The 21872-nt window shown below is 55.9% G+C and overlaps 2 protein-coding genes across 4 annotated transcripts in view; one reads left to right on the top strand and one right to left on the bottom strand.

Moving 5' to 3' along the window:
* Positions 1-204: 204 nt before the first annotated feature.
* R3HCC1 (R3H domain and coiled-coil containing 1) lies at positions 205-8594 on the top strand. Its single transcript, XM_058549831.1, has 9 exons — positions 205-251; positions 479-645; positions 966-1092; positions 1505-1642; positions 2323-2929; positions 4189-4361; positions 5673-5743; positions 7191-7286; positions 8274-8594. Exons 1-9 carry the CDS (start codon positions 205-207, stop codon positions 8408-8410), a joined length of 1563 nt encoding a protein of 520 aa, XP_058405814.1. The 3' UTR covers positions 8411-8594.
* An 899-nt stretch (positions 8595-9493) lies between these two features.
* Positions 9494-21872, bottom strand: part of LOXL2 (lysyl oxidase like 2) — a 95836-nt gene continuing 83457 nt past the window's right edge. For all 3 annotated transcript variants that reach the window (XM_058550518.1, XM_058550519.1, XM_058550520.1), the window contains exons 10-14: positions 21410-21653; positions 15406-15521; positions 14133-14269; positions 11141-11252; positions 9494-10388 (exon numbers count right to left, since the gene is read on the bottom strand). In XM_058550518.1, coding sequence (XP_058406501.1) covers positions 10309-10388; positions 11141-11252; positions 14133-14269; positions 15406-15521; positions 21410-21653 — 689 coding nt within the window. In that variant the 3' untranslated portion in view covers positions 9494-10308. The remainder of the gene's footprint in view (positions 10389-11140; positions 11253-14132; positions 14270-15405; positions 15522-21409; positions 21654-21872) is intronic.

The following is a 21872-nucleotide window of genomic DNA, read 5'->3' as shown; positions in this document are numbered from 1 at the left end:
GCTCTGGACTTCTGGATTCAGGATGATCAAGAGCTTACATTTCAGCACCTTGCAGGGAACAGGATTGAAGCCCTGGTCTTCTGCATTATACTAGCCCATCCGAAGGGCTGTCTGAGGGCAAGAATTTCAAGTCCTATTTAAGGTGGGTGCTGAGTTATTTCTGGATGTAGCAAAGTAGTGTAATTTGATGGCCTACAAATCGCCATGCTAGCGGCTACCCCGCCCTGTCCCCACAAGGCTAGTACCCCTTGGTGAGTGACCTCTTGGTGTGAGCTGGACCTTTTTGCAGGTTGCATCCAAGAGGGCATATGACAGGCAGTGATGGGCAAAGGGTAAGGAAATACTTGGTGCCCCGAAACGTCCTTCTTCCTCATTCCTCTGTTACGTCCCTAGGGAAGGGAACAACGTACCGGAAAATATAGGAGCCGCTCGAAAGTGTTCGCTGAACTTAACTTATCAGGCAAGACTGTGCTCTTAGGGCAAAAAAGTCAAAAGCACGCCCCTCCGCGTCTCTGCGATGCCTCCCCCGGGCCGCGCGGCGGCGCTGTGGCTCCGCCGATGCCCGGCTCGTTGTCGCGCGCAAGGGCGCGCAGGCCTCTGGGGATCCTCCGGGCGGCGGCGGTGGCGACGCGCGGGGCGGCCGCGGTGAGTGCGGAGGGCCTGGGGCGAGTTCCCCCCTGCGGCGGGCCTCGCGCCCTGCGGCCTCTGGCTCCCGGCTGGGGAGGGCCGACCGCGCCCGCCGAGCAGGCCCGAGGCGCCGAGCCCGGGGAGAGCGAGCGCGGAGGGGGGCTGGCCTCGCCGTGCCGGGAGCGCTCTAGCGGCCCAGGGGCCCCTTCCCTCGCCCGCCGCCGCCTCGCCGGGGCCCTGCGCACGTCCCTTGCCCGCCTCGGATCCTGGCTTCTCTCCCGGCAGAGAGGTCGGGCCCGGGGTCGGCTCTGAGCCCGGCCGTGGCGTCTGCTCCCCAGGCTCTCCCACTGTCACCCTGGCCCTGCTCTGCTTGGACGGCGTCTTCCTCTCCGCGGCCGAGAATGACTTTGTGCAGCGCATCCAGGAGGAGCTGGACCGCTTCCTGCTACAGAAGCAGCTGTCAAAGTGAGCAGGGGTGAGGGAGGAGGAGGGGTGGCTGCCTGGGCCGCTCTGCTGCTGGGAGGGCAGGGTTCCCCCAAGCCGCCTGTGCCCCCTTCCCCGGGCGTTCGCGGCTGGTTGTGACCTTGGCCTTGAGGTTGAATAATCTGCTCTCTGGCCTCTCCCAGCTGCATCTTTCCCATGTAATTCTGAGCATCACCCTGAGACGGAAGGGACCCAGCGCAGGAGTAGGGATGGGACCAGTAGCTCCCTGTGATCACCTCTATGCTCAGCTCCTTTGCAGTTGGTCTGAGACCCAAGGGGGCAGAGGGAGCCTAGTGTTAAGCCACCTTTAAACTGGGAGTGGACATGGTGGGTGTCAGACCCCAGGGGCTGCACCTGGAGCCCCTGCTCAGCACTCCTTCCCGTCCCTTCCTAGGGTACTTCTTTTTCCCCCTCTCTCCAGTCGCCTCCGGTACCTGATCCATAGGACGGCAGAGAATTTTGATCTTTTGAGCAGCTTCTCTGTTGGGGAGGGCTGGAGGAGGAGAACGGTCATCTGTCACCTGGACATCAGGTGTGTATCCTACCGCCTTGGAGGGCCCTCAGCAGTTCCTTGTGGGTGGTGGGGTGAGCTTGTTGGGAACCAGGGCTGGGAGCCCCCAGGCTGCTGCCTCTATCCCCAGGTTCAGAGCTGCCTTTTGCTTCAGCAGTGGAGTAGATGTGCATTGTTTATGGAATTTGTTTAGCAAATTCAACTGTACACATTGGACCAAAAGAGAGAGAGAGACAGACAGATTAAGCAGTGAGGATGTCAGCCCAACATTCCTCTCCATGAGCTCGTGCCCAGAGAGGCCATGGGCTGTGAGAAGCACATCTGAGCCTTCACGCCTGTGTTTCCATGTGCATCTCACAGGACCTTATCATAATGACTGTGATCCTAGTCTTTGAAGTTAGATATTTTTCTAATAACATAGTTACTTAATGCAAGTACTTACCGCACCTGGTGCATAACTAAAGATTCACCTATCTCTAAGTTGGTTTATAGCACTGGAGGGAGAGCTGGCTGCTTTGGGCTTGTTCAGAGATGGTATTCAGCCTCCGCTAAGATGCCTTCCTAAGGTATTCTCAGGGGTCATTTGGGCTCTGGTTTTTGCCCGATGCTGACTTGAGAGTCACGTGCCTGAATGGCAGTAGCTCCAGGAAACCATTTCCTTGGGGCCCAAACACCGCTCTGATCACCTGCTCCTGCCCCAGGTCACCCAGTTCAGATGGACTCTCTGGCCCCTGCCGCCCTCCTGCCTCCCACCCTGGCAAGTACCGAGGTCCTCGGCCCACCTCAAACAAGGGAGCAGCTGCTGGTCCCCAAGGGTCGCGGGCCGGCCGGTGGCATCGTGGACGAAAGCCAGACCAGGCTTTGTATGTACCCCGGATACTGCGCAGGCAAGAAGAGTGGGCACCACCCCCGACCCCAGGGTTCAAGGCAGATGCTGCAGCTGGCGGGCTTCCGGAGGAGCCTGGAGATGTTGGTGTTGGGGACCCCAACTCTGATCAGGAACTCCCTGTGTTGATGACTCAGGCAACAGAGGACCTAAAGGGCCCAGGCCAACGTTGTGAGAATGAGCAGCTGCTGGACCCAGCTGGCACTGAGCCCCCAGGGCCTGAGGGCCACTCAGGGACGGGAGACAGGTTGGAGACGGCCACACAGCTCAGGTCCAGTCTGCAGCTGGACTTGGAAGAGGGGAATGGGAGTGAGCTGGAGAAGAGCCTGGCGGCAGAGGAGGAGGAGGATGAGGAAGAGGAAGAGGAAGAGGAGGGGCCTGGCAGCTGCTCTGAGGACGATTGTAGTGATCTCCTGCAGGAGGTGATGAGGCTCTTAAGGCCGGAAAAGGGAGGGCGGAAGTGAGGTGGGTGTAGTCCTGGGTGGATGGGGACCCAGGGTTACAGTGTCGAGGGGCGGGGGATGTGCTGGTGGAGCAGGGCTGGGTGTTGGGTGATAGAGATCCCTTAGGGGATGTGGGGGACGAGCACAGGGGCCTTGCCCAAAAGAGTTAGGACCGACACAGTAGAGAGGAGGAGGCTCAGGACGTGGGGTCAGAGGTGCAGATCTCAGTCCCAGCTCAACCATGTAGGAGATGGTTGACTGTGGGCCAGTCATTTTTTGTTTTTTTTTGGTGAGGAAGATCAGCTCTGGGCTAACATCTGCCAATCCTCCTCTTTTTGCTGAGGAAGACTGGCCCTGGGCTAACATCCATGCCCATCTTCCTCCACTTAATATGGGACACTGCCACAGCATGGCTTGCCAAGCGGTGCATTGGTGTGCACCCGGGATCCGAACCAGCGATCCCCAGGCCGCTGCAGTGGAGTGCATGCACTTAACCACTTGCGCCACCGGGCTGGCCCCCGTGGGCAAGTGATTTTGCTTTTCTAAGTCTCAGTTTCCTCATCTGAAAAGCAGATAATGATACATGCTTCACAAGGTAACACAGATGGGATGTGGAATTGCTTTGTAAGGGACTACAGATGTTGGTCATGAGAATTATTTTTCTGCCTGAAGCATTGTCTTACAAATCTCATTTCCTTGGAACTGTGGGCCTGCCCCTGAGACTGGCTGTGGTGTTCGGTTGGGAGGGCAGGCATCCTTTATTGCTATTTTATAGATGAAAGATGGAGACCAGAAAGACTTGCTTAATACCACATCACTAACAAGGGAAGGAGGGTCCTGAATTTGCCCAGCTCTGTCTCTTACTGACTGTGCAACTTTGGGCAGAATTACTTAACTCTGATTTACAGTGTCCCCATCTGTAAAGCAGGTATATGGAGTATAGTTTTCAGGATTCTATGAAACATAATGTGTGTAAGTGCCAGTCACCAAATGAGGACTCCATAAAAGTAAGTTAGCTCTGCTACAACTCACGCTTCTCCATCTTCTAGCCCACCCTGCCATCATGCTGCCTCTCCCAGACTCCTGCCAGGTGCGGCTCTATGGGAGGCCACCTTTGGTGCTCTTGCCCTGCTGACTGTGGAGGGAGCGGCTGCAGGCCTCTCAGTGTGGTTTTGAAATCAGTTGTTTGGAGCCCTTTGTGTCAGAGTTCCCCTCGCTAAAGGTCTGATCCCTCCCAGATAATGGACAACCTGACCGAGAAGGAGATTCAGGTAGAGAAGATCCACGTGGACACGTCCTCCTTCGTAGGGGAGCTGCCTGGAGAGAAGGACTTTGCCCACGTGGTGGAGATCTACGACTTTGAGCCAGCACTCAAGACTGAGGACCTGCTGGCAGCATTTTCCGAGTTCCAGTGAGTGCCGGCGAGGCTTTAGCGGGCAGGGGTGGCGGGGTGCTGGCCTCTAGAGAGGAGCTAGGACATCCCTTTGTTGTTGGGGACGCTTGCCTGCCCGTCCCCAGTGCCCAGCGATCTAGAAAGAAAGGCAGAAAGCGGACGCGGTTGCTCTGGGCTCCCTGCTCCTGGGCACTTCAGCCTGCTGGCCATGACTGTGCAGAACAGGAGGACTGACTTTTTGGTTGTAGACACATTCCAGGGGCCTGAGACCTGGTCCTGCCGGGACACGGCAGCAGCCTCTGTCCTCCCCCCGCCCCCCTTCACACCCACATGCCTACCACCACCTGGTGGGGCCCTCCATCAGGATGCGGGATGCAGGCAGCCCACCGCTTCTCCTTGCTCCATGTCCCAGCCACCCAGGTAGTCAGTCAGCTGAGGGCCATCTCCATGTAGGAACTGTTTCTGGAGTAAACTGGGCGTTGAGCGCTCTGGGGCAGAGATGGGAGCCAACGGGATATATTGAGAGAAAAGACTTCTGTTTCTCCAAATTCCTTGGCTCCAACTCTAGTCTTTTCTCCTTTTTTCATTGTCTTTTTTTTTTAAATGCTCATTTTCCTTTTTCCAATCCCCCTTTTCTTTTCCTGGTTAGGCTTTTAAAAATCCCTTCCTTTGTAGCTTGCTTTGCTGACTGCTTCCTACACAGCCTTCCTTTGCCCTCCCTGAGCCTGAGCTGGAGGGAAGCTGAAGGGACAGCTTGGTGGGGCATGAGGGGCTCTTCTGCTCTCAACCTCTTGGAAGTGTGGCCCAAGTGGGGCCACTGATGCCTTCCTCAGCCAGCGTGGGCCGTGCGCACAGAGGAGCTGTCCTCTCATGCACCCCAGACTCGGTGGTGCTTTCCTGAGGAGGAGGAAAAAAGTTGATCAGGAGCGGTGACACTTGACATGCTTATTTTAGCTCCTATCTCTCGTCCCCACCACATAAACCTTTTGTCTCCAGCCTCGGACCCATGCCCTTGGCCTGGCTGTGACAGTGCCTGGGAGGAGCCTTCTTCACCCTTGGCGTTGTGGTCTATGAGCTCCTTGAGTCCTGGCTTCGTCAGTTCTAGGAATCAGGGACCCACTTGATCAACAGGGGTCACATTTGCCTTTCTGAAGCTAACCCTGTGGTCTGTAGAGCAAGTGTGTGCAAACACTTGTCTCCTTCCCAGAGGAGACGGGAACTTGTCTGGGGCTCGCAGTGTTTGAGGATTGGAGGTGGGAGGGGACTTCCTTTTGCAGAAAGAGGGTAGCCCATTAGCTTTCATAATAACTGTCTCCTCTTCCGGCACAGAGAGAAGGGGTTCAGGATTCAGTGGGTGGATGACACGCATGCGCTCGGCGTCTTTCCCTGCCTGGCCTCAGGTAACGTGGCTTCACGGTGGGCTTGGCCCTTTCTCTGACTGTCTTTGAGAAGGGAAGGAGCCTTGGTCCCCCTGGGTGGGGGGCCACCCATGTCCAGGGTGCAGGCTAACCTGAGCAAGGGGACTGCGGCCGCTCCCAACTCCGAATCCAGAAGTCCAGCAGGCAGAGCAGGCTCTGGGCTGGGAAGCTCACGGCCTTTCCTCCTCGTGTGAGTGCCTTCAGTTCAGAGGTTTCAGATTCAGGTAACACTGAGGACATGTCACAGGCCAAGCCCTAGGTACTTCCACATGTTAAATGAAAGCTTATGAAAGTGCTGTCTCTATGGGTCACAGCATTTAAATACTGGCACTTTTGTATGGTTCAAGCAGATACATTCTTACTTAGTTTTCATTACAGCCTCAAGAAGTCAGTCAGGTTACTTCTGTTTTTACAGATGGGGAGACCGAAGTTCTCAGAATACCAATGGTCTGTTCAAGGTTATGAAGCCTCTCAGTGTCAAAGCTGGGGACGCCAGCCAGCCTCCTGACTCTTAACTCTAGTGCTCCTTTTCTCGCTCGGCCACTTTCCCAAGCTGTCCCTGCCACACCACTGCTCACTTTGGGTGTATTTATAAAGAGTAACCCTCTCCTGGGCTGGGCTTCTCAGAACCAGAGGGTTCTGAATACTGGAGCTGGGAGAGCCCATAGGTGGTGGGGGCCCAGTCCTCAGGAGAGCCTGAGGATCCAGGGAAGTGGGTGTGTTTAGGGAACAGAGCTACCAGGGCACAGTGGGGGCTCCAACCCCAGAGGGAGCCAGCTGAAAAGGAGGCAGAAGGGAAGGCCAAGAGGCCACCTCTTGTGATGGAAAGAATGAGCACTGGGCTAGGCATGGCTGTAGCTGCCTTCTGAACTCTGCCAAGCTGTGTGGCCTGAGCAGGTCATGTTCCTAGCCTCAGTTTCCTCATCTATAAAACGGTGGCTTGGGCCTAAAGCCCCTCCCAGCTCTGACATGCTGTATCTCTAAGTGGCCCAAATACCCCATGGCCCAGTATAACTCGGGCAGCAAGGGCACGTGCTGCGGGAGGGTCTTGAGTGGGGGAAGGGTACAGTTTGTTTTAAGCTCCTGGGCTTTAGAAGGCAGGAGCCTGCCTCTCCTGACGTCAGAATCACAGCCTCACTGCTGCAGCTCCTGAGCAGCCCAAGGCGGAGCGTGGAAGCTGGCCTCTGCACAGCCTTTCCTTCTGAGAGCACAGGTGGCCCTGGTGCAGGTCTCCGGGGCTCTGGGGACAAGGCGAGCAGACGGTTGGCATCTCTTGCCCAGCCAGAGGTGTCAGGGCAGCCCTGTCCCTGAGCTGTGAAGGGTGCATGAAGCGGCTGTGTCAGTTTTGGGTGCTGTATGTGTTCCTGGCCCTGAGGGGGCCTTCCCAGGAGGAGGAGAGCATGGCTCCAGATCTGTTTTCTTTCTGTAGCTGCTGAAGCCCTGACCAAGGATTTCTCAGCGCTCAAGATCCGGCCCCTCACACAGGGAAGCAAGCAGTCAAAGCTGAAAGCCTTGCAGAGGCCAAGTAAGGGAGCCACTTGTGGCTGGGGGGTGGGGAAGGCTGTGAGTGTGCAGGTGGATGGGGTGGGCTTCCCTCTGATCCATCCCTCTTCTTCAGCTCTCTGCTCTAGGACCCCTGGGCGACAGTGGCCAGTGGGGTGCTCCTCCTATGCCCTGGGGGCCTGGGGTGCCCAGGGAAGGAGGGCCCGTCAGGGAGAGCTGTCTGGCAGCTGCTCTCTTCCAGGCTTGCCCCCCTGTTCACACCTCTGCTGGCTGTTGCACAGGGAAAAGCTTGGTCTTTTCTGTAGGGCTGTGGAAACCATATTTTGCAGTGGGGTAAAAAGAGCTTGGGTTGGGTTAGCCCTGGGTGTGAGCAAGTCACCTAATGTCTGTGAGTTGGTTTCTTTCTCTGTAACATAAGCAGGTCGTGCAGAGTAGACTGCAGGAGTGAGTAAAAAAGCCTGGCAGACCTGCCTGGAGTGGTGAGGGGCACGCTGCAGCTGCCCATAAATGATGGCTCCCGCCTTTCCTCTTCTGCCAGAATGCGTGACGGGGGCTTTTAGAGGCCAGTTTTCTGTGGCTGCAAAGCAGTAGCTGGCAAAACTGGCCTGGAAGAGGCCTGCTGAGGCCATCCAGGCTCTTGTGGATCATGTGGCCTTGGTCCCAGACTTCTTGAGGACAATGGAAAACTTGTCTGTGAGCACAAGAGCTCCAGGTGTTCCACCCTGACTTGATTTCCCTTTCAAAGGGCCCTACACAGCAGGAGGTGGACAGGATTAACCCCTGTTCCCACCCCCACAGAGAGAGAAACTAGGAGGGCGCAGAGAGATGGCAGGATTGGTTCAGGACCCCACAGGGGCCTGGGGCTCTAGGTAGGCCCCTTTACCCTAGCATCTGGCCACACTGGGCACAGAGGTTGGCTCAGACTGCCTCTCAGCCTGCTGTGTTGCTGGGAGGAGAGGTGGCCATAGCCTTGAATTCAAGTCCCCACCCCATGGGGCTTTCCTTTCAGAGCTCCTGCATCTGGTGAAGGAGAGACCACAGACAAACACAGCAGTGGCCCGGAGGCTGGTGGCCCGGGCCCTGGGGCTCCAACACAGAAAGAGAGAGAGGCCTGCAGTCGAGTCTTCTACCTCCTTGAGGCCCTGAGAGGCCCGCGAGCCTGATCGGCACCCTCAGGACTAAGCTGGTGCCCCAACACCACAAGCCTTTACAGACACCAGAACAGCCCTGTGCTGTCGTTGGAGCGTCACTGTGGGGCATGGTGGGCTTTAGTTTGGTCTAGTTCTAGAAGTCAAGAAAAAATAAAAACTTAAAAGTTGTTTTAATGTGATTGTTTCGAAGTGTGATCGTCTGCTGTCGGACACTAGAGGGTGCTGTTCGTCTCGCATGTTGGATCTGGGGCTGGGGAAGAAATTGGTCACTCTAGGAGGCTGGCCTGGAGGATCCTGGCTGGGCCTTGAGGGCATTTTTGCACAGAGCCTGCCCAGTTGGGGGGTAGGCTGCACCTGTTGTGTGACACCTGCCCAGTCTGCCCTGGTCCCCGTGTTACCTGTCGGTGAGGGTACAGAAGAGCTCCTTGCAGAAGTGAACATGAACAAGCTGGAGGGGACTCTGAAATGGCTGCTGAGTCCGCCTCCCTCACAGGCTCGGGTGCAAGGGCATCTCGGGGGACAAGGTCCCAGCGCACTCATTTTTCTGGTTTGTGTGCGGTCAGTGCCGAGGTGGTCCTACCTGGCACTCGGAGGACGTTGTGGACCCCTCTGATGTGCTGGGCCCTAGCATGCTCTTGACACAAGTAGGAGCCCCCGTGTCTCGTGAGAGCAGCTGGCTCGGCCGCCCACCCTCGCTGCGCTGGGACGGGCTCTGAGCTGATGCCCTTGCTCTTCATCGCCACCCTTCCCCTGGAGCCCAGCCTGGCACTGCCCTTTTGGGAAGCCCTGAGGGTTTAAATCTAGACATCCCATCCAGTCCTAACAAAACCACTGCACCCCTGACAAATTCAGTAAAAAACAAGAGTTCTAGAAAGGTTGTGACTTGTGTTTTTGTCAGTTGTGATCTCCTTAGGCTGCTGCTCTCAGGGCAGGAGTCGCTCGTTTGTGGAGTATATTGAAGGAAGCCGGAGCCCACCTCTGCAGGAGTGACCCTGTGAGCGTGTAAAGCTCCCTGACTGCCAACTGAACGGGAACCTGCCACTCGCAGGTGTAGAGGCCCAAATGAAACACAGGTGCGTGTCATCAACATTTTATTCAAAGTTTCAAGTATGTGTAAGTGTCCATGATGACACGTGGCGTTCGGTGAGGGTCCTCATCACAGGACCTGGGTTGCAGCACCTCTGAATCAGTATCCACAGAATTGGAACAAAGATGAGTCACTTACACAGGTGGGTTGGGTTTTCTTTTGAGTTATACTTTCAAAGGCCCAGATGCCCAATATTAAATGCTACTAAATTACTTTGTGTTTCAACGTCTGTGAAAATATAATAACGATATCTTAAAAATAAGAGGACGCGGGGGAGAAGCACCAACTCTGAGCTCACCACTCAGAAAGTACGAGGCAGCATTGTTTATGCATGTGAATGGAAGAGGCAGTTTGTTTAGTTGGAAGAGAGGTCTAGATACTCAGGTTGGCTGGAGATGACCTAAGGGAGGAGAAATGGGATTCCACCTGGCCTTGGGTTACGCTCACATTGCGTAACTTGAGAAAAAAATGGCCCCGTGTTGTCTGTGGTGAGCTGAGCGGGGAGGTGTCAGACTTGGGGTGGAGTGTGGTTTGGATGGGACAAGCTGATGGCAACCTGTGCGCCTGGGTCCCAGACAAGTTGGCTGTTGGCGCTGCTCAGGCCTCTGGATGAGCCCCACCTCAAAGGCCTTCCCAGGCTCCAACCTCTGGAACACCCATTCCTCCTGAGTTTGGACACGCTGCAGGGGTCGAGATGGGGCAGGGACTGGGCTGGGCGAGGGAGGGGGGGGGGGTGGCCATAGGTCTACAGTTGTTGGGGAAGATGTGCTGTGGCCCGAAGGCACAAGGTGACCACGAACACTGCTTTACCGCGAGGAGAGCTGGTTATTTATGAGTCCACTGAAGTGTTCAAACTTTTTTTCCGTCTCTTCACTGAAGGAACCACCTGAGGGGTTGGCATCAGGGAGATAGAGTTTGGCAAACCAGATGCTCCCCCCTCACCCAGGCTGGAGTGGTTGGCCTCAGGGGCCCTGGAGCCCCCACCCTCCCCCAGGTGGCAGGCAGGGGCCACCTCTATGTGATGCCACCAGGGCAGCAACTAGGTGCTGGTTGTCTCTGGGGCCAGGCACATGCCGGCTGTTCTGTCCCGGCTGGGCGAGTAATACAGTGTGTTTAGTCTTTGCCTTCAGCAAGAGTGAGGGCCACTGCTCTTCGTGCAGAAGACAGCGCTCTGCTTCCCCATGTCCCCAGGCTGTGCGATGCAGGGAGAAGTTTCTTGACTGGCGACCAGAAGCCAATCAAGCTTGCTTTTAGTTCTCGACAGAGGACAATGATACACAGAGCCCACAAATTGCTGATGCCCACGTTTTTGAGGTCACATGCATAATGAGGGGGTGGGCTCAGCTCCAGCTCTTAAATAGCTTTGGGGTCTACACTGGGCCGGCTGGTTCTGTACCGCCCCCTGTCTTTGGCCAGAGCTGGCTGTGAAAACCCTGTCTCCATCCAGGCGTCGTGTGTCTAGGGTGTCCTTCCTGCATGTGGAAATGTGGGGCTGGCCCCATTCCCTGAGCTCTTTACCCAAATGAGAAAGCTGCTCTGCTTCCTTGAGAAAGTAGGGCAGCTCTTGCCTGTCTCCTGCAGGGGGGACCTGGCAGGCCTGAGGGTGCAGTGCTCCCCCAGGAGTGCCGGGGACCTTACCTATGTGGCAGTTGTACATCCAGATGCGGTGGCCGTCGTAGCGGGCCCTGCACTTCATGATGTTGTTGGTGAAGTCAGACTCCGCCACCTCGTAGTAGGGGTTAATGACAACCTGCGGGAGAGCAGGTCAGAGCGGGCTGCTGAGTCCCGCCCTGGCCACCCTCCATCCCAGGCCCTGGGCCTGCTGAGACCAGCCATGCCCCCAGAGCAGGTGACCTCACGTGATGGGTGACCTCATGAAAGGGAGCATGGCAGGGGCTGTGCTCCAAGAGCAGCCGGGGCAGGACAGCCAGAGATAAGGTCAGGGAGGCAGAGAGGGGCAGGGCCTGGAGGAGTGAGATGCCCATGCAACTGTCTGTCTGTCTCAGTGTAATTTTCACACACAGACCCCTACCGAGAGCAGGTCTTCAAAAGGGGTTACCCTCTCCTGGCTGCCCTAGGAGGCTTGAGCTTGGCAGAGAGGCAGGAGTTGGGGCCTGGGGAGGCCACAGAGCAGGCTGATGACGGGAACTAGAAGGGAGCTGGGGAGTGGGACATGCTGAGTGGGGTGGGGACAAGGACCAGGTGGTGTGGGAAGTGGGAGGAGGGCTGCTTTGGACGTTGGAGATGATGCTGCTCCCGGCAGTGTGACTAGACACATCCCTTCCGCTCTCCGGGTCTTGGTGTTGCTCTGGGCCAGCCCCAAGCCCTTCCTGCTGTGCTAGTCCAGGGCCGGGGCCTTGGGGGAGACTGGGCCCCCCCCCTGCACCCCCTTCCTCTGCATCACCCCAGCTAAGAGGGCGTAGCCCAAGGGATAGGAAGGATGGCCTGTGAGCCAGCGGACAGAAGAGGGCGATTTGCGGTGAGGAACCCAGAAGAAAAGAGAAAGGGCAGGGAGGGGGAGGAGGAGGAGACAAAAGCTGCACCTGGGGCTCTGGGGGAAGGTAAGGAGGAGGCAAGTGCAGCCCCTCCCTCAGGGCTCCCCCTGGGGGAGCTGCAGCCCTGTGGTTAGAGAGGGGGCAGAGCTGCCCCAGGGCAGTGGTGATGGGGGAGGGGCAGCTGCCAGGTAGGGGCCCTCAGGACCTCTCCCTCCAGAAGGGCCTGGACGTGACCCTTCAGCAGGCTGGCTGGGCCTCCCAAACACACGTGGTAGGAGACAGGCCAGCGTGAGCTCCAGCCCTGCATCCTGGCCCAGTGCGGGCAGTTCAGGCGCCCTAGACTCTGTCCCACTGTGACCCTGTCTCTTCAGCTAAGATGGGTAAATGTCCCACTCTGGGGGGGAGGGTCTTACTTTTCTTTGATTTCTACCCAACAACCTTAGCTGTCCCCTCCCCCCACCCATGCCGCACAGTGTTCAAGCAAACCACACACTGAGGCCCACGCAGCTCCCTGTGCCCAGCCGGGTGTCCCTGTGGTGAGGGCAGCACGGGCTCTCAGAGCCAGCTGGGGGCAGCTGAAATATATGGTCTCCACAGTCCCATCTCACTCAGATTCTACGGTTCTAAATCCCCTGAGGATCTGTGGGAAGTGGCTTTAGTTTCTTAGGAAAAAGATCTGCTGTGAATCCAGGAAACGGTGAGAAGGAGGATAAAGCAAGGTCACCAGGAACCTATAACCAGTGAGCCCTCCTCCAGACTGTGCGCACAGGCCCTTCTCCTCCTCCTCGCCCAGCTCCCTCCACCCTGGGCAGCATGACTGATGGCTGCACTTGGGTAACGGGGGAATGGAGAGGGCAGGGAATCCAGGCCAGGGCTCTCACACGTCTATCCCAAGGGAAATATTCTTTTCCATTAATCAGAGGTAGTAACATGCCCCTAATGAGTTAATTTGCTAATTGTATAGTTTAGGAGTCGAGAACACAGAACATAGAGTTGATGTGAGCTGGGTTTGCGTGGCCGTAAAATGAGGTAATGGTGTGCCCTTCACTGGGGGATTACATGAGACCACGCATTTAAATAGATGGCATTTGTCAGAATACATGATGATACACATTCATCCAGCAAAGTGATAGCAAATCTCAGACATAAACCATCCTGCACAGCATACATGCACAGAGACACAGATATTCACTTTTTAAAATAAAGAGCACTCTGCTCTGGTTGGGCCTCTCCAAGTCTGCGGCTCTGGGCTTGTGGGTGGAAAAGTGCTTGGCTGTCTGATTTCCAGCCTCTGGAATTGCCCAGGGACATTTTCAAAGGCCCCTCTGTGGTCTGTTCTCTGCAGGTGTTGGTTCTTCCCAGAACCGTCTACAGGGTGGGGACCATGGGCCAGGCCCTCAGCTGGCTGAAGGTCCCCTTGGGAAAGCTTTCAAGACAGAATGACACATTTCTGGTCACCCACTTTGCACCCCATGGGGCAAGCTTGAAAGCAAGATGGGTGGAGATGTGGGAAAAATGAGAGGGCAAAACGAAGGCTGGGCAGGCAGGAGTGCAGCTGTGCACCAGGAGGGGAAGCACTGGGAATGTGGTGCCCTGTCTCCTCCACCAGTCGGGGCCCTGCCTGGAGCCTGCAGCTGTTTGGAGGAAGTGTGAGAATTGTCCCCCTGCAGATCCTCTTTTATGAGGCAAATTTTTTTGGGAGAGGCAAGTCACAAACACCTGTGGCTCTTTATGAGATTGCTTTCAGCCTTGACAGCACAGACCAGGGCAGGGTGAGGGCCCTGGGGGAAATCGGGGTGGCGTGAGAGCACGGCTCCAGGGGACACAAAGGGGTCAGTTGCCTCTGTGGAACAAATCCCTGGCCTGAGGACAGGATCTGGCCTGCAGCTGCATTCTGATTTGTCAGCTCCAGTGTTACCTGAACTGCGTGTGCATGTCTCCGGAGGTCCGCAGTTCCCCGCAGGCCTGTAGGACTCATAGACTCAGGTCACTGGACTGACCGCGAGGGCCTCTGGGTGTGGGACTCCCACACTTCAGACAGCCTGGCCTCCATGCATGAGTTTGTGTTGGGGCACCAACAGGAAGGAGGCTGCTCCCCTCTTGCAGGAGCCTGGAACCCTCCCCACACTGCTCACCTGGAACAGGTAGTCTCCAGGAGGCACATCAGTGATGTCGACCCACTGGCAGTCAATGTCGTGGCGGTACACGTCCCAGCAGCCCATGGTGATGCCCTGCTCGCCGAAGTTGGCGCACTCGTAACTCTTCTGGATGTCTGCAAGCGGGGGCAGAGGGAAGACCAGTCACCATGCATCCATGGCCCCATGGCCCGAAGCGCCTTCCTCTGCCCCCTCTACCACCTTCCCCTCAAAGGGCCCCGAGCAGACCCCACCCTCAGCATCTCTCTTCCTTCCCCCAAGCCCCCCACCTCTGCTTCATCTGGGCCCGGCATCCCATCCCCACTGTGTGGACTTCTGATCCGCTCTTGTTTCAGTGGAATCCCTCACTCAATTCCCTACCCACATCCCATCCCTCTCTTCAGGCCCGGCCAGGGTCCCCCTCCTCCACGAAACCTTCCTTGACCACTCTGGCCCACCCTGGGCTTTCCGAGGAATCGTTAGCCTGGGAATGAAGCACGTGCATATCTGGGAAAGGTCCGGTGTCTATTGTTTAGCTTAATGTGGGGTCATCTTGTCTCCCTCTGGAGAATTAGCACTTGGCTGTGGGCTCGAGTCTGGTTCGTCTCTCTGACCCTTACTGGGTCAAAACCTATTTGCTGTGTGATTTTGTGGCATGTCAGTGACAGGCCACGTCAGTGACTAACACACCTTTATTGTGAGGCTACCATGTCTAGGCACTACTGTAAGCCCAGGGTATACCGAGAAGAATCAACGGGTCTCCCCTTGAAGGGCCCCAGTCAGGTCAGGATGGCAGGGCGCCCACAGGTGATCACAGGGCAGATGTGGTGGCCTACCAGCGGTGGCAGCAGAGTGCTCTCTGCCTGGGGAAGTGGAGAGAGTCTGGGGACCTCCAAGGGGGTTGTTAGAGCCAGGACTGGAAGGGTCAGAGCCCGTGTGGCAGGGGCACTTGGCATTGGGACACAGGGAGAGAGGTTGTGGCAGCCAGAGTGGGAGGGGACTGTGTGTCAGGTCCAAGGTTTTGGGTCTTACCCAGGAGCCATGTGGACCCACCAGCGCCATAAGCATAACTCTGGGGGACCCAGGTGCCTCTATAGCCAGGCCTTGGCCACACCCTCAGCCCCAAGCTGTAGCCATGGGGGGCCCAGTAGAGAAAGGTCATGTAGAGAGTCAGCAGTGGCCGGGTGACAGAGTCCAGAGTCAGACCTGGGCTGTGGGCCGGGTGAGCACAGCCGTGGGAGCATTTGAGTTCCTCTGAAGCTCCCCACGTTACCTCCTTCACATTCCGTGTCCTCCAAGCAGAAGCTGGCTTTGTGGCCCTCTGCCACCTTGGTACCATTGAGGTTCAGCAGGTCATAGTGGGTGAACACTTCCATGCTGTGGTAGTGCCTGGAGTGGGAGAGAGGGCCTGGAAGTCAGGTTCTGGAGCAACCGCCGCCTGCAAGCAGCTGCCTGGCTGGCGACTTGCCTCTGGGAACACCATGAGCTGCGGGGTCCAAGGGGTGGCCCGCGGGAGAGGAATGGGCAACAGGGCAAAAGGAGAGGGAGGGTGGAAGCCGAAGCCGGTAAAGGTGGTGCTTCCGCGAGTGGGCTCCGGAGCGGGGCTGCCCCTCAGGTCTCTCGCCAGCCGCGTGGGACTAATGATGAACGTAAGGCATGGGCTGTGGTGGGAGGTAGTGACATCAGTGGATGGGCACAAGGCCTGAATACAATAAACGCAATAAATTAAGATATTTTCCATAAGTGCTTTTAATAACCCTCCTGAGCCCTAAAGTGGCTCTCACAGCCCATTCCTATTGGGTATACTTTCTGCAGACTAATGAAAGTCACTGTGTGATGTCTTTTGAAAACTTTTTAATACGGGAGGGAGGGAGGGAGAACTGAAAGGGGGAGGGTGTGTGGAGAAGCGGGAAGAACAGGCACCAGTGAGCCAGGCCTGTGTCCTGAGAGGACCCTGGTGCCCAGGGACGGACAGGAGGGAGGCGGGCCCAGGGCCCAAGGGCTTTGGCCCACCTCAGCAGCCTGCAGCCTTGAGCTGTGCTCCTTGCATTGAGCAAAGAAAAAAGGAGGAAGAAAGACAGCTCTGGAGCCCCCGTGGGAAGGAGGAGAGAGCGCTCTGGGAGAGGACAGCAGGCGCACCCCGGGGGCTCTGGAAGGGAGCAGATGAGGGAGAGCAGTGCTACAGGCTGCTCTTGCTCAGCTGTTTACATAACAGTGTCTCCTCTCTTCACTTGGGAGGAATTGAGAACAGATGCAGATTCTTGGAAAGTGATGTATTTGGTTCAGAATAAACCAGGAGGGACATGGTTGCCGTGTGTTGGCATGGGGCCTTCCTGCAGCCCTCGGCTGGCCTGGCCCATCCTAAGCTGCAACATGCGTCTCATAAGCGCCTGCAACTATTCAAACACGCTGGTCTGTCATGACAGGGACATCTGGAAAATGGGGACACAGAACAAGGCACCAAGGCGCGGGGAGCAGCATCACTTGTTTTGATTACCGGTGACCTGAGTCTCCTCCTCAGGAAAGAGGGAAAAACAACACGACCCACTCTCAGGGGAACTCAGGGACCGAATAGGAGAAGCTGCAGCAATACCTAACACGGGGCTGGTAACAGAGGAGTACTCGGTACCTGTCAGCTCTCTCATTATTACTATGACTCCCAGGAGTAACAGGAGTGGTATTTTGATTACTCCACCACCGCCACCGTTCCTACTGTCATTCGCGGCTGACAATAGCTTCCTCGCCTCCCAAGCCTCGTGCGGTTGGCCTCAGGCTCGTCCGCTGGAACACGGGCAGCAGAGGACAGATGGGAAGAGGAAATTACAAGGTAGGTTTTCTGAGAGGAAATTAGAGGCTCTTTTCCCCTTCCTCCTGTTTGCTTACACTAAAAATATTATCAGAAGTTCCTAAGTCGGGCTTTTCCCAGGTCACTCATGTTTCTGAGTAAAGCGATGTGGAGCCAGAGGCCCAATGAGAACATTCACAAGGACGCATTCTGTGGCAGATGAAGTGATGACTTTGAAAGAGTCTATTTTGGTTTCTTGAAGGAGCAAGATGAGACATGAGGTCTGACTCATTGCCTAAAACATGTCTGCATCTCTCAGAGAGGGACTTATGGTACCATGTTTACCGGCTGGAAAGACTGAAGAGAAATAGGTTTATGTTCTGTTGTCTAAACAAAATTCAGACAGATCCACAGATGGGCTGTTGTAAGGCTGACCTTCTCCCGCTCCCCCGCTTCCTGCAGACTTGACTTAAGAGTCTTCCCCGCTCTCCAGTTTTTCCCCTTAGAAGACGGGCAGGGAAACAGCTGGTGTGGAGCCTCCCAACTCTGACTAGCCGCAGTCCTGCAGCCTCTCTGCTCTACCTCTCGGGCACATGTGGACGTCACCCCCGGGGCCATGTCTCTGTCCCAGCTGGCGGGCTGTGGAGCCCAGAGGCACCCCCTTCCACCACCCACACACGCAACCAAGGAAATATAGAATGGGGCCGCCGGGAAGGTGGAAGGGTGCACGTCCTGGCCATGAAGGTATCCTTCCTCTTTTCAGGCTGAGGTGTCCTGACCTTTGGAAGTCTAAGAGGGGGCCTGATCCATGAGGTAGAGATGGGAGAACTCCTACGTGAAAAGAAATTCCAGAATGCCAAGGGGAGAGAGAATAGCCTGACACTTGATGGAGGTCATTGCAACGAAGGAAGGACGCCTTCCCCCATAAGATGCCCGAGCTCAGCATTCTGAGACACGGTCCTCGTCGAGGAAGGAAGCACCAGATGCCTACTCAGATGACAAACACAGCCAGTCTGGAGAAAGACGAGAGGTTTGGGTACATTCTTTGTTATCCTAGGTTATTGGGGGCCCAAAAACAACTTCCAATCAGAGAATCAGTGCACATTGTAGAGGAGATGTTTTCACTCCTCCTCCCTTCCGACACCAGCCACATGTCCCCCGGTGCCTCCAGAATGGACAGTCCTGGCCGGTGCTCAGCTGTGTTGGGACAATGCTCCTGTCCCCATTTCAGAGAACACAGAGGGTGTGTTACAGTCTCAGGAGGTGCTACCACAACGGCAGGGGCCCTTCTGCTTGCTCCACCCTGCCTTCCCCATGCCTTCCCCACATGCTAGGCAGTCCCCCACCCAGAATAACGCCCCACAGATGTAATGAGGACTAAAATTGACTCACAGAGGCTACATCATATCTGTGGGGCATTGACCCAACATGGGGGCTGCTCTGCACATGGGGGAGGTAGGACAGCATGAATGAAGGTCTCCCCTTGGTAGCAGCGCCATCCCTGACTCGGAGGGCTGGCACCTGTGCGGGATGGACATTCATGGAGACAGACAGCCAGCGCCTCTCCCTCTCCCAGAGCCTCTCCCAGGTCTTCCCTGAGGTGGGAGGGCCGGCCCCCGGGCCACAGCAGAGGCTGAGAACCAGCAGAGGCAGAGCTGCCTTGTGCCCTGGTGTGCCTCTGTGCCCAGCATTGTCGGGCCCGTGTCGAAGCTCCGACATAAGGGGCCAGTGAGGCAGGTATAGCCCCCCTCCCTGGGGCGTAAGAAGCAGGGGGCCTCAACCTGTGCCCAGGTCAGCAACCAGGGCACAACGTATATGAGAGCGAACGACTCCGGCACTTTCCTCTGTCTGGTTGGTGAGGAAGCTCCTAAGGGGTCGAGCTTTGTGTTTCATCTTAGGGCTTTCCAAGAACACAGCTGTTCCTCAGTGTAGCATCAATCAAATTGGGAGTGATCATTTTCTCCATTCACATGACTTTGAGCCGGGGTTCCCAACTTTGGTTCCAGAGATGGGTTTTAGCGTGTCTGTAAATCTGTGAAATAGGATGTTAACTCTTCTAGAAATAATTTTTTTGAGTGGAGGAAGGGCCAGCTTTCATCAGACTCCCAAAGGAACCCAACAGAGGTTTGGGGCTAGGGGTCCTGTTGAAAGGTCCTCCCACAGAGCCTGGAGAAGTCCCCGGGGCTCTGGAGGCCAGAGGGCCCCTCTTATGCTCCCTGGGGTGTTACAGTCATAGGTTCTCAGTTATGGACAAGGAGGGGGAGGCCTGAAGGGACCTATGCTTAGCGAGCACGTTCTTTTCCACCCATCCCTCCCAAACCATTCATTGGAGCATCTGTAAGCAAAGAAGTACAATAGACCATAGGAAAAGCAGAGTCCCTGGGGCTCCAGATCAGAAGAAACACTTCCATGATGTCGCCATGTGTATTCTTACGGGAGGCCATTCCTCGGAGAGCAAAGGTATGTCACACTGGGACTCCCACCACGTGATGTCCCCCATATGCGGCCAGAGATGCAATTCCCTTCTACCTACAGAAGTAAGCCCCAGCCCTGCAGCGTCAGGGCTTCCACCCAGTGCTCGCTAAAGGAAACCAGGCACCAGTGTGGTCAGGACTTGAAGTTTACTCTTTGACTTTCACCCTGCAGAAGACTTAGATGCTTCTTTATAAAGACCAAAAATTCTTTGGCTAATTATGACTTTCAGAACATACCGATAATAATGATAAAGGAAAATCAGCACCCCTAAATTCTATCATAGTCCTTTCTTTTGAAATGGGTTGAACAACACTGTCCTAAAACTGATTTGAAGGTCTCTAGGCCATAGGTTGTGACATGAAGAAGCAGCCAAAGACAGATTTCTGAGGACGACTCGGTGAAGGTAACAGAAAGTGCACACTTTGGAGTCAGACAGGCCCCAGTCAGGACCCCTGTTCCGCCACGTCTTGTGTTATCTTGGGCATATCACAGGAGCACCGAGCCTCTGTTTCCTTGCCTATGAAATGAGGTTCCACAAGCCTGGCACTTAGGGGCATCCAAACATGCTAGTTCTGGTGCCCCTAACAGTGATCACCACACTTTAGGGCTGGAAGGACGCCTAGAGATCCACCAGACTGGGGCTTTGCAGGCTTCAATGTGCACACAGTCACCTGGTGATCCTGTTAAAATGCAGACTCCGACTCGAAGGCCTGCCACGGCCTGGGATGCAGCACTGGTGGCAGATACTGCCAGCCCACAGGCCTCACTTTGAGAAGCAGGGACCTAGTGCAAAAGCTTTGTTGTGTAGATGGGGTTCTGAGCAGAGAGAAAGGCACTCACTGGGCCAGAGGCTGTGGACTCAGGAGAATTGCTGCCGTGTTGAACGGCAGGGGCCTCCCTCCCTTCCTTTTCACAAGTGTGTTCCCTCCGCCTGCCCGGCTCAGGTTGGAGCAGGAAAATGTGAACAAGCAAGGACAGCGGGTTCTGGATTAGAGTAAGAATTAAGGCAGGGCCGGCCCCGTGGCTTAGCCGTTAAGTGCGCGCACTCCGCTATTGGCGGTCCGGGTTCGGATCCCGGGCGTGCACCGACGCACCACTTCTCCGGCCATGCTGAGGCCACATCCCACATATAGCAACTAGAAGGATGTGCAACTATGACACACAACTATCTACTGGGAAAAAAAGGAGGAGGATTGGCAATAGATGTTAGCTTAGGGCCGGTCTTCCTCAGCAAAAAGAGGAGGATTAGCATGGATGTTAGCTCAGGGCTGACCTTCCTCACAAAAAAAAAAAAAAAAAAAAGAATTAAGGCAAAGGAAAAAAAGGAAAGGCTGAGAGACGAACGGAATGGGTGCTGTTGGCTCCAGCTAGGGCTGGCTCTAGGGTTTCCTTCTGTTCTTGTCTGGGATTTATAGCACTGGGATCAGATCCATAGACTGAAGGCTGGAAGGGACATTTCAGGTCCTGGGTGATGTGGTCCAGGTGGCCCAACATCATGCCGCTGGTTAGAGGCACAGCTGGGTTGGAAGACCAGGTCTCATAACTCCTGGGCCTAGAACTCTTGTCTCCACACCCACTGTCTTCCTGGAGATATTTAAAATATATACCAGTGTTTAAATATATTTCTAAATGAACTCGGAGTCCAACAATTGCAGAACCCCTAAGCACCCTGCAGAGCACAAACTTGCTGTGGACACACTTGAAAACCATTGACTAAAGGTGAATGGAGGGGCATTGGGTACTCAAAACAAAGTTTGTTTCCTAACCTTAGGGGCGTTGGAGACAAGAACAGGTGGAGGCAAGGTGAGGTGGACCAGGGCAACCGGAGTGGAGAACAGCCTCAGTAAATGTGGAAGGCCAGTGTGGCAGACCCAACTCCCTCCAACTCAGGAAAAGCCTGCACCCTGGACCGTGTGGCCTCTGGCTCTCTCTAGGCACCCTGTGATTCTGAATCCCATCTGGGCCCTGCAGGATGTCAGGCCAGGGCAGCTTTGTGGCGATGGAAGGGCAGGCTTACCTGTGGCAGTCATGCCAGATCCATGCATGGCGGCCGTTCTTGGGTCGGAAGTCGGACTGGCCGTTGTTGTGGATCTGGGAGGAGAAGCGCAGAAGCCGCCGGTAGCCCGTGGTGGGGTTGGTCTGGGCTGCCGAGGCCGAGAGGCAGTTCTCCTCCATGGCGCACTGGAGCATGAACATGGGCCGGTCCTCCAGGTAGGTGCTCTGCTGGACAATCTCCGCATTGAGGACCAGGTCAGGGGCAGCTGGGGAGGGCAGACACGGTGTTGAAACAAGACAAGAGACCCCCCACCCCTTCCCAAGTGTTCTGATTCCTGAGCTGGGACACACCGCAGCCCTGCCTAGCACCACCTTCTGGAACTGGCTCATGGTCTCCCCCTCAAGGCCACCTTCCTTGAGGAATGCTACCCCAAATTCCTCTTTCCCCTCTCTGAGAGTCCTCCTGGACACTTCTGCAGTTATCA

The sequence above is a fragment of the Diceros bicornis genome, chromosome 11 (genome assembly GCF_020826845.1).
Source record: "Diceros bicornis minor isolate mBicDic1 chromosome 11, mDicBic1.mat.cur, whole genome shotgun sequence".
Lineage (NCBI taxonomy): Eukaryota > Metazoa > Chordata > Mammalia > Perissodactyla > Rhinocerotidae > Diceros > Diceros bicornis.
Note: the sequence above shows the minus strand (reverse complement) of the source record. Positions and strands in the feature narration are given on the sequence as shown.

Coding starts and splice junctions, on each gene's coding strand:
- R3HCC1 (XM_058549831.1), top strand. CDS start 205: ATGCTAGCGGCTACCCCGCCCTGTCCCCACAAGGCTAGTACCCCTTG. Junction 252..478: donor CACAAGGCTAGTACCCCTTG/GTGAGTGACCTC, acceptor CTGTGCTCTTAG/GGCAAAAAAGTCAAAAGCAC. Junction 646..965: donor CGACGCGCGGGGCGGCCGCG/GTGAGTGCGGAG, acceptor TCTGCTCCCCAG/GCTCTCCCACTGTCACCCTG.